Genomic DNA, 11,595 nt, shown 5'->3' on the forward strand with positions numbered 1-11,595 from the left:
AAAAAAAAAAAAAAAAAAGAGCCAGAGTAAAAATAAGTTAGAGCCTATTAGAAATGTATTTGGAATCTGAAATCAATATTTACAGTGTGGCTGTGCTCTAATTTCATGCATGATAGTCAATGAGCAGTTAGTTGCCTTGAAAGCACATTGCTCATTTTGGTTATATTTACCTTCAAAATCAGGAAAATACGGAATAAATATTTGAATTTATGTGGTTAATTCTTATTAAAATTTCAAATAGATTTGTTTTTCACTATCCCTTTATTCTTCTGTAAAATTATTCATAAAATCATTTAAAATACAAAATAAACAGAGTTCACTGAACCCAGATGGTAAATGGTGGTGGTGATTATTTTTTCTTGTATACTGAAAGTTATTAATAAAATATTCCAGCTGCCCTCCTCCAGAATCTTTTAAAAGAAAAAAAAAGTCTCTTTAAGGTTGCCATAAGCTCCATTATTTCTTTTCTGGACTTTATTTGCTATTTGCATATTTAATGACTCATGCAGCTATAGAGCACATGACATGTGATTACAATATGATCAAGTCAAGAATGCAACAAATAATATTATGTATTCAAATACCAATCTTTTTATACAATTTTAAAATTCACCGTCGTTATTTTGCTTATAATTTGTAAAACATCTAGAGGGTTTTTTCTCTTCATAACTGAGCCATGATGTATGTTTACATTGAGAAATTAAATACAGTGGTAGGTTTAGTAATAAAATGGAGGCCAAAATCATTGAACTTGAGGAATTGTAGTTTTTCCTGACTGGCTGAAGATCCACCAGCACAGTTGCCTTTCTTAGCATACATTTTATCATACTTTTCAGTTTACTTTCTTCACTAAAACGTTTGAAGTTGACTTTGGGGCTATTTTGACTATTAAGAAATACCAAATTTTAGGAGTAATTTGAAGTAGTAAGAGATAAAATTCTTTTGAATCCTTTAGAATTATGTCAAAAGAAGGACTGTTTTATGTTCAAGTGAACATAAATTCTCAGTTCTTATTTTGTTTCTTGTTTACTTATGACTCTAACATACTAAGATCTCCTTTCTCTGAACTTAGAGTACTTATTGTCAGTTGTTAAATTAATGACATTGTTTTTATGATCACCTCTATTTGTTGCAGATCTGTTTAAGCAGACTGTAGATGTATTGACATTAAAGAACTCAAGTTTCCTCATACTCTCCTGTAACTTATCGAATGCCATGTGTATATAATGAGTACTCAAATATTTGTTAAAAGATTTATTTACTGTCTGTAAAATGTGATTTGCTGCTACAAGGTATTTAACAGATCCTCTCTTTGAAAATTAGGAAGCTATGGATCTGTGTTTAGCAGAGAGAAAAGGAAAGAACTGATGAAAATAGTAATTTGTGACTCAGTATTCCTTTTAAATTTGTTCACTTATTGCAGTCTGTTAAATCATTTTAATAAGTGAACTGTTAAGTATGCTAAGCTCTGTTATGGATCCAAAACAACATATATAAGAATAGTCCTTTTACCAGGTTTCTTATGTGGTAGAGAAGGCATGTAGACACAGTTACTGCGTGTTACACAGTATTTTGCACAGACATGCAAATAGCATTTGGCAGAGGAACAGAACAGCATAAAAGGCAATAAAAATCATAAGATCATTTTTGTTTGGGGATTCAGGAGTTTGCAGAATATCTGGGAAAATCCTAAAGGATAAAGTTAATAGAAACGATATTTTAATAAGCCAGAATAGCATAATTGGTTTTATTTTGAAATAAATTTTGTAGGGGAGGATTAGGTGAGATATTTGAGTCAAATATGTGAAGACTCTCATAATGAAGCAAATTGATAGCGCTATTGCTATCTAATTCTAAAGTAAAAACTCAGAAGCATGTGTGTCACTATAAAATCTAAGATGAGAATTATGCAAATGATCAATAACTGGTATTAAGAATGATCAAGTATCTAAATGAAACAATTGCTTTTACTTTAGAAAAATGTATTACAGGCCGGGCGCAGTGGCTCACGCCTATAATCCCAGCACTTTGGGAGGCCAAGGCAGGCGGATCACAAGGTCAGGAGATCGAGACCATCCTGGCTAACACAGGGAAACCCTGTCTCTACTAAAAACACAAAAAATTAGCCGGGCGTGGTGGCCCGTGTCTGTAGTCCCAGCTACTCAGGAGGCTCAGGCAGGAGAATCGCTTGAACCCAGGAAGCAGAGGTTGCAGTGAGCCAAGATCACACCACTGCACTCCAGCCTGGGCAAGACCAAGGCTGACCCCTCGCTCAGCCGAGTGAGACCCCGTCTCAAAAAAAAAAAAAGAAACAAAGGAAAATGTATTACACACATTTTAATTTGAATTAATTAGGCATGATCATTATTGAAAATTGGTAAAATATAGATTGATAGCATCCAAAACGGGAAAACATTCATTTAAAACTTTCCCAAATAAATGCCCCACGTATAGGCCTTTATTAAAATAATAACAGTAGGCCGGGCGCAGTGGCTCAAGCCTGTAATCCCAGCACTTTGGGAGGCCGAGACGGGCGGATCACGAGGTCAGGAGATCGAGACCATCCTGGCTAACACGGTGAAACCCCGTCTCTACTAAAAAAAATACAAAAAACTAGCCGGGCGAGGTGGTGGGCGCCTGTAGTCCCAGCTACTCGGGAGGCTGAGGCAGGAGAATGGTGTAAACCCAGGAGGCGGAGCTTGCAGTGAGCTGAGATCCGGCCACTGCACTCCAGCCTGGGCGACAGAGTGAGACTCCGCCTCAAAAAAATAATAATAATAATAATAATAATAACAGTAAATGTTTTTTGAACCACTTTATATATTTTAAGATTTGTTTAGGGCTTTTTCATTTGCACCATGAAAATATTCACCTTTTAAACAAGTAAGTAGGAAACAAATTGAAGAAAAGAAACAGGGAAAATCCTTGCTTTTTACACATAAAGTTTCTGTGTCACATAATTAGATCAATATTTTTTTAATGATTATGTGGTTCATATTAATTTATTTGACCAATATTGTTTTACACATTTAAATTATTTCCAGATTTTCAGACTTGGTTAGCAAGACTTTTTATAAGTTATCTCCTCAGAATAAAGAAAGTCCTAGAAGTGTACTTGCAGGTTTACAAACTATGTACATTTTAAGACTCGTGGTTGATTTTGCTGAATATCCTTCAGGAAGGATGTGCCCATTTATATTCCTCCCATAGCTCATTCCCAGCAAAATCCCGCTCCGTTTCCTCTCTACCCTTTAGTATTCTTTTTAATCTTTGTAATTCTGAATTCTGAGTACCTCATTGTTTGGGGATTTCTTCGATTATACGTGAAGTTGAACATTTATTTCAAATGTCTGTTGACCATTTGTATATTTTTACATATTGCTATACATAGTATTTTTTCTTAATTATTTGTAAGAGCCCTTTTATATATTTGAGATAATTTTCTTCAGTTTGTCATTTTTTAATTTGCTTATGGTGGTGTTTTGCTGTCCTGATGTTTCCATTTTTACATAGGTGTATCTATAAAACATTTCCTTTTGGGTCATACTTAGGAGTAGAATTTTATATTCCATATTTTTCTCTGTGCTGTAGGCTTTGGTAGTATTTTCAGCCTCTCCTTTTTAGCAGTTATCATGACTGATTATTAGTTCTGTGATTATTTTTTTCTAAACAGTTTGGCAGTTTTCTCAGAAGTATTTATCGAATAACTCATGCACACCGCCAGGCAAACATATATCTCTTTTTCTCTCTCCCTCTCTCTGATTTGATAGCTTTAGCACATTAAAAAATTCTCACAGACATTTTTATCTCTTTTAATTTCCTGTTCTGTTCTTTTCTCTGTTATGGTATCTGTATCACATAGTGTATTAATAAACAGTGAAACAAATTCTCTTTCCATATCTTACTTTTTAAAAACTGCCCTGACTATTCTTACACATTTACTCTTAAAATTGAGCTACCATTTTATTTTTGTCAAGCCTTAAAATCCTATTGGAATTTGGGATTTCTATTAATTTGAAACAATTAATGTCTTAAAATATTGGAGAATATGGTATGTCTCTCCATTTATCCATAGATGTTTAAATTTTCTTAGTTTTTTTCATATAGGATATGATGCTTGATTTGTTAAGTTTATTTCCACTTTTATATTAATCTTTTCAGCTAGCTTGGATTTGGAAGTGAACTATTGAATCTTTTTCTTTTTTTATAAGCTTTCGTTAGGAGTGATAAACCCAAATTGTTCAGAGGACTACAAATCAAGGTAAGGTGATTGTAATGGAAATCTCTTTTTTCCAGCCTTAATTTCTTTATTTTATAATTAAAGTAGATATTTGAATAAATGATTTTCCCCATAAACATGTACAGATATTATGTATCAATTTAAATTTTAATTTCACTGAAAAATAATTTTTTTTAATAGACTTTATTTTTTAGAGCAGTTTTAGGTTTATGAAAATTTGAACACAAAGGAAAGAGTATTCCCATACACTCCCTGGCCCCCACCCCCACCCTCAGTTTTCCCATTATAACATCTTGCATTGGTATAGTACATTTGTTACAATTAATGAATCAATACTGATATATTAATTAAGTTTAATAGTTCACATTAGCATTCATTCTTTGCATTATGTAATTATAGTTTTGCCAAATGCATATTACATATCTACCATTACAGTATCATACAGAATAGTTTCACCACCCTAAGAAATCTCCAATCCTTCACACTTTCAGGTCATTTCTCTCCCTCTTCCCCACCCTCTGGCAACCACTGATTTTCTTTCTCTTTTTTTTTTTTTTTTTTTTTGAGATGAAGTCTTGCTCTGTCGCCCACGCTGGAGTGCAGTGGCACCATCTTGGTTCACTGCAACCTCCGCCTCCTGGGTTCAAGCAATTCTCATGTCTCAGCCTCCTGAGTAGCTTTATTACTGGAGCGTGCCTCCATGCCCAGCTAATTTTTTTGTATTTTTAGGAGAGATGGGGTTTTGCCATGTTGGCCAGGCTGGTCTCAAACTCCTGACCTCAAGTGAATCACCCGCCTCAGCCCCCCAAAGTGCTGGGTAATATTACAGGTGTGAGCCACTGCGTCTGGCCACCACTGATTTTTTTATTATCTCTATAATTTTGCCTTTTCCAGATTGTTATATATTTGGAGCCATACAATATGTAGCCTTTTCAGATTGGCTTCTTATTACTGAATATTACTCTGTTATACCAGTTTTGCCATTCACCTGTGGAATGACATCTTGGTTGCTTCCAATTCTGGGCAATTTTGAGTAAAGCTAATATAAATATTTTTGTGTAATTTCTGTGTACACAGAAGTTTTCAGCTCATTGAGGTAAATAACTATGAGTGCAATTGCTGGATCATACAGTTAAGATTGTTTAACTCTGTGAGAAACTGCAAAACTGTCTTCCAAAGTGATGACATCAGGTTGCATTTGCCCTAGCAGTGATTAAGAGGTCCACATCCTCACCAGCTTTAGGTTTTGTCACTGTTTTGGATTTTAGTTGTTCTAGTAAGTATGTGGTGGTATTTTATTGTTGTTTTAATTTGCAGTGCCCTAATGATACATGATTTGCATATCTTTTCATGTGTTTATTGCCATCTGTGTGTCTTTGGTGAGATGTCTGTTCAGATCTTTTGCTGTCTTTTTTTAAATTGTGATAAAAAACATTAAATGTACAGTCTTAACCATTTTTAAGTATACTACAGTCCAGTATTAAGTATTTTCACATTGTTGTGTAAGAGGTCTCTATAACTTTTTCATCTTGTGAAACTGAAACTCTACACTCATTAAACACTTAATTTTATCTTTCTGTGCCCACCAACCCCCCCGCCCTCCTGCCAGCCGTTGACAACTACCTGTTTTCTGTTTCTATAGTTTTGACTATTTCAGATACTATGAGTGGAGTATTTGTCCTTTTATGACTGATTCATGTGGATCAAGGTTCATCCATGTTGTACTATGTGACAGGATTTCCTTCCTTTTTAAGAATGTATAGTATTCCACTACACACATGCACACACACACATACATACACACTTTTTTTTTTGGACAAGGTCTTATTCTGTCACCTAGGCTGGAGGACAGTGATGTGATAACAGCTCACTGCATCCTCACCCTCTGAGGCTCAAGCGATCCTACCACCTCAGCCTCCCAAGATGCTGGGACCACAGGTACACACCAACATGACCAGCTAAATTTTTTTTATTTTTTATAGAGATGGGGTCTTGCTATGTTGCCTAAGCTGGTCTTGTATTCCTGGGCTCAGGCGATCCTCCTGCCTCAGCCTCCCAAAGAACGGGGATTTACAGGCGTGAGCCACTGTGCCCAGCTCACATTTTCTTCATCCATGCATCCATCAGTGGACATCTGAGTTGCTTCCATCCCTTGGCTATTGTAAATAATGCTTTTATGACATTAGGGTGTGCAAATACCTCTTCAAGGCCCTTTTCTTAGTTCTTTTGAGTCTATATTCCAAGAAGCGGAATTGCAGGATCATATGGTAATTCTGTTTTTAATTTTTTGAGGAACCTCTATACTGTTTTCTATAATGACTTCACCATTTTACAATCCCACCAACAGGGCACAAGTGTTCCAATATCTCTGTGTCCTTGTCAACACTTGCTATTTTCTGCTTTTTGATAGTAGCCATCCTAATAGGTATGACGTACTATCTCGTGGCTTTGATTTGCATTTTTCTTAAAACAAATGGTGTTGAACATTTTGTTGACCATTCGTTTATCTTCTTTGGAACATTGTTTATTCAAGTCCTTTGCCCATTTTATAATTGGGTTTTGGTGGTTGTTGTTAAGTTGTGGAGGTTCCGTCTGTTCTGGATATTAAACCTTTATCAGATATATATGATTTGCAAATATTTTCTCCCTTTCTCTGGGTTGTCTTTTCATTCTGTTCATTGTTTCATTTGATGCACTGCAGTTTTTAAGTTTGAGTGGTCCTGTTTGTCTGTGTTTTTTTGCCTACTTTTTACTTGAGGTTTTTTTGTTTTTTGTTTTTTGGTAAGCTGAACTTTGAGAGTTCTTTGTATATTTTGAATACAAGTTTTTTATCAGATAGGTGTTTTGCAACTGATAGTGACATATAATTCCTTATACACATTGCTGGATTTGACTGCTAATATTTTGTTGAGGATTTTTACAACTATATTCTATCTAATTTCTTATTTCCTTTTGGGATTATAGTAAGTTTTTTGTTTGTTTGTTTTTTGAGACGGAGTCTCGCTCTGTCACCCAGGCTGGAATGCAGTGGCATGATCTCCGCTCACTGCAAGCTCCACCTCCTGGGTTCACGCCATTCTCCTGCCTCAGCCTCCCAAGCAGCTGGGACTACAGATGCCCGGCTATTTTTTTGTATTTTTAGTAGAGACGGGGTTTCACTGTGTTAGCCAGGATGGTCTCGATCTCCTGACCTTATGATCCGCCTGGCTCGGCCTCCCAAAGGGCTGGGATTACAGGCATGAGCCACCACGCCCGGCATAAGATTTTTAATATTGGGATCTCAAATCCAAGAAAAAAAGAAAAAAAATCTTTAACTTAAGAAGTAATGACCAGCCGGGTGCAGTGGCTCACACCTATGTAATCCCAGCACTTTGGGAGGCCGAGGTGGGCAGATAACCTGAGGTCAGGAGTTTGAGGCCAAGCTGGCCAACGTGGTGAAACCCCATCTCTACTAAAAATACAAAAATTAGCTGGTTGTGGTGGCAGGGGCCTGTAATCCCAGCTACTCGGGAGGCAGAGGCAGGAGAATTGCTTGAACCCAGGAGGCAGAGGTGGCAGTGAGCTGAGATGGCGCCATTGCACTCCAGCGTGGGCAAAGAGCGAAACTCTGTCTCAGAAAAAAAAAAACCTGACCAAAATGTTTAAGTAGTAATGTTATATTGATTCATTAGCCTGGATGGCCTGTTTTTCTAAACTCCACAAGTGGATTGGGAATATACCAAGTGTTAATAATCACATCAGAGCTAGTCTCCATCTTTGGAGTTCACAACCCCAGAATACCCTAGATAAACTGAAGCATATTTCTGGAAAGAAGTTCTAAGAACTCTTGTCATCACTGCTGAACTACATAACTACATTTTTAGTTATCCAATGCTACTTAATTTAAAATTGAATTATTTGATCTCTTAATGAATGGCTGTTGTCACATTTACCCAGAATTAGAATTTCTCAGAGCTCTCTGGAGAAATATCGGACCCAACTAATGGATTTGAAGTTTCGGGAACCCAGCCTAATTCTAAACTGATTATGACTGAAATCATTAGATTTGTTACGCCAAGGAAAATATATGATCCAGTGTGTGATTGCTTCTGTGTCTGAAAATTTATATGCACAGCCTACTTTAAAACATTGCTCTTATACCATCACTTTCTCAATTATTTTGAACTTGTCTGCCTCCATCCAGTTTTAAATTAATTTGAGAGTATCATGGGGGCATTACATATTTGTTAGTTTGAATAATAAGCTCAAATCCCAAATAAACTGTCTTGCTACTAATATATATTTTTCTCTTTAAAAGTAAAATAATTTCACGTGCCTGTAGTCCTAGGGAGGCTGAGGTGGGAGGATCGCTTGAAATCAGGAGGTCTCTGGAGGTTGCAGTGAGCTGAGATTGTGCCACACTGCAGCCTGGGCGACAGAGCAAGACCCTTTCTCATGAATGAATGAATGAATTAATGATTTTTTAAATTCTCCTTTTTTTCCGAAATCCTGTAAAACTCTTCTCCTTAAAGATTTCCTTTAAGACTTGTTTATTGTCATGTCTAAAAGCTTTTTTTTAATTACTTAATTTAAACTGAATTGAATTGCTTTGTCTTAGTTGAGGCTGCGAAGGCTCTTTCTGAACAGAAAGTAATTATGATGTCCCTCTTTTTTTAGTATGTCCGTGGTTCAGACCCTGTATTAAAGCTTTTGGATGACAATGGGAACATTGCTGAAGAACTAAGCATTCTCAAATGGAACACAGACAGTGTAGAAGAATTCCTGAGTGAAAAGTTGGAACGCATATAAATCTTGCTTAAATTTTGTCCTATCCTTTTGTTACCTTATCAAATGAAATATTACAGCACCTACAAAATACTTTAGTTTTGCTTGCTTCCATTGATCAGTCTTTTACTTGAGGCATTAAACATCTAATTAAATCGTGAAATGGCAGTATAGTCCATGATATCTAAGGAGTTGGCAAGCTTAACAAAACCCATTTTTTATAAATTTCCATCCTCCTGCATTTGTTGATACCACTAACAAAATGCTTTGTAACAGACTTGTGGTTAATTATGCAAATGATAGTTTGTGATAATTGGTCCAGTTTTACGAACAACAGATTTTTAAATTAGAGAGGTTAACAAGACAGATGATTACTATGCCTCATGTGCTATGTGCTCTTTGAAAGAAATGACAGCAGACTACAAAGCAAATAAGATATACTGAGCCTCAACAGATTGCCTGCTCCTCAGAGTCTCTCCTATTTTTGTATTACGCAGCTTTCTTTTTAATACAAATGTTATTTATAGTTTATAATGAATGCACTGCATAAAAACTTTGTAGCTTCATTATTGTAAAACATATTCAAGATCCTACAGTAAGGGTGAAACATTCACAAAGATTTGCGTTAATGAAGACTACACAGAAAACCTTCCTAAGGATTTGTGTGGATCAGATACATACTTGGCAAATTTTTGAGTTTTACATTCTTACAGAAAAGTCCATTTAAAAGTGAGCATTTGTAAGACCAAAATATAAATAAAAAGTTTCAAAAATCTATCTGAATTTGGAATTCTTCTGGTTTGTTCTTTCATGTGTAAAATTATGTTTTCAATGCATTTTTTTCATATAAGCCCTTTTTTAAGCCAAAATATAAAATGGCTGTAATATTTAAAACTTATAACATCTTATTGTTGGTAATAGTGCTTTATATTTGTCTGATTTTATTTTTCAAAGTTTTTTCATTTATGAACACATTTTCATTGGTATGTTATTTAAGGAATATCTCTTAATGATATAGAATTTTATATTAATTATTTTCTTTGCTTAACCTTCTGTCTGGTTCAAAGTGACTTCTTCATAAGATGTATCAAATTGGTCTGATATTCTATTCTGTCGGCTTTACCTCAGGATAAATTCTTAATAATCTAGAAACTTCCCTAACTGTTGATTTTGAATTAAATTTTTTAAATGAAGGATAGTTGGAAATCTATAAAGGCAGCTCTCTCAGAGAATGTTTATAAAGTATGTATGTATGTATTTATTTATTGAGACGGAGTTTTGTTCTTGTTGCCCAGGCTGAAGTGCAATGGCATGATCTCAGCTGGCCGCAACCTCCGCCTCCCGGGTTCAAGCGATTCTTCTGCCTTAGCCTTGCGAGTAGCTGGGATTACAGGCATGCGCCACCACGCCCAGCTAATTTTGTATTTTTAGTAGAGACGGGGTTTCTCTATGTTGATCAGGCTGGTCTTGAACTCCTGACCTCAGGTGATCCTCCCACCTGGGCTCCCAAAGTGCTGGGATTACAGGCATGAGCCACCGAGCCTGGCCTATAAAGTATTTATTTTTAATAGAGATCTTTACTAGCGGTTTGTGTTATATAATTCTGAAAATTAAGAAATATATTTTTAAAGCCAGCAAGATAACGAATATAAGCCCTGAGTAATTTGGCTAATCAAAATAATACAAGAAATCCTGGCAGACCGTGGTCCACTTTTGATCACCTATAGCAATGGAGAGGACCATCGTTTTGATAGTACAAGGCCCTGGTTAAATGTGCCACCAATCCCCACTGGTTATTACTAGTTCAGAACAAGAGGAAGAATAAGCCAGTTACAGACAGTGGAAAAAACAGCAAGAGAGGAGTTGCCACCACATACAAAACAATAGTGGGACTGAAGAATGAAACTTCAAAACTTCTGCGATTAGCATAGAGAACTAATTGGACTGGTTTCTAGGCAGGAAGAGCTAGTTGAATGAATATCTGGCATTGAGTTTTTTTTTTTTTTTAAGTGAAGAGAGGCCTAAAAAGTCTATTGTATTCAAGTTATTATGAGAGATCAAAGAGGCTGAAGAGCCCCACAGTATCTTAGTGCTTCCAAGTTCTCAAGCTGATGAATAAGAGTCTCTACCAAAACCCCACTGTTTTAATTGGGAAGTTCAAGTTAATCAGCCAATTCCAATTGTTTGTCACCAATCAAAGAACATCTTTTTAAAGAAACAAAACTGCTGACTACCAATAAAAGGGTATAAATACTGATCCAAAAAGTACAGTTTTGTAGCCAAAATCAGACATTTGATTAAGCTTATTCATATTCACAAACACGATGTGTAATAGTCATTTGATATTTATGACTGCTCCCCCTGCCAAAATTGTGTTACTTATAACCTAACACAGTTAAATTATCTCTAAATTTCTGAATTTGGCAAAAGCCTCTTACAAGGAACTATGAGCAAGAACTGATGTCTGTTTTAAGAGGAGCTGAGGCTTGAAAGCCATTCTTAAAGTAAAATTAATAAAAAAGATTTTGAAAGCAAATACTGCAAAACTTTAGACGTTAAAATTGGCAGAGTAGCTAGTATATGAAAGCATC

General features: G+C 35.8%; 1 protein-coding gene across 1 annotated transcript in view; it reads left to right on the forward strand.

Annotated features, from left to right (window-relative positions):
- SELENOF (selenoprotein F) overlaps nt 1-9,787 on the forward strand; it is a 54,242-nt gene extending 44,455 nt beyond the window's left edge. Inside the window, exons 4-5 of the mRNA XM_017850981.1 lie at nt 4,212-4,261; nt 8,897-9,787. Coding sequence (XP_017706470.1) covers nt 4,212-4,261; nt 8,897-9,028 — 182 coding nt within the window. The 3' untranslated portion in view covers nt 9,029-9,787. The remainder of the gene's footprint in view (nt 1-4,211; nt 4,262-8,896) is intronic.
- The last annotated feature ends 1,808 nt before the right edge of the window (nt 9,788-11,595 follow it).

Source organism: Rhinopithecus bieti, unplaced genomic scaffold (assembly GCF_001698545.2).
Source record: "Rhinopithecus bieti isolate Rb0 unplaced genomic scaffold, ASM169854v2 scaffold_1467, whole genome shotgun sequence".
Taxonomy (NCBI): domain Eukaryota; kingdom Metazoa; phylum Chordata; class Mammalia; order Primates; family Cercopithecidae; genus Rhinopithecus; species Rhinopithecus bieti.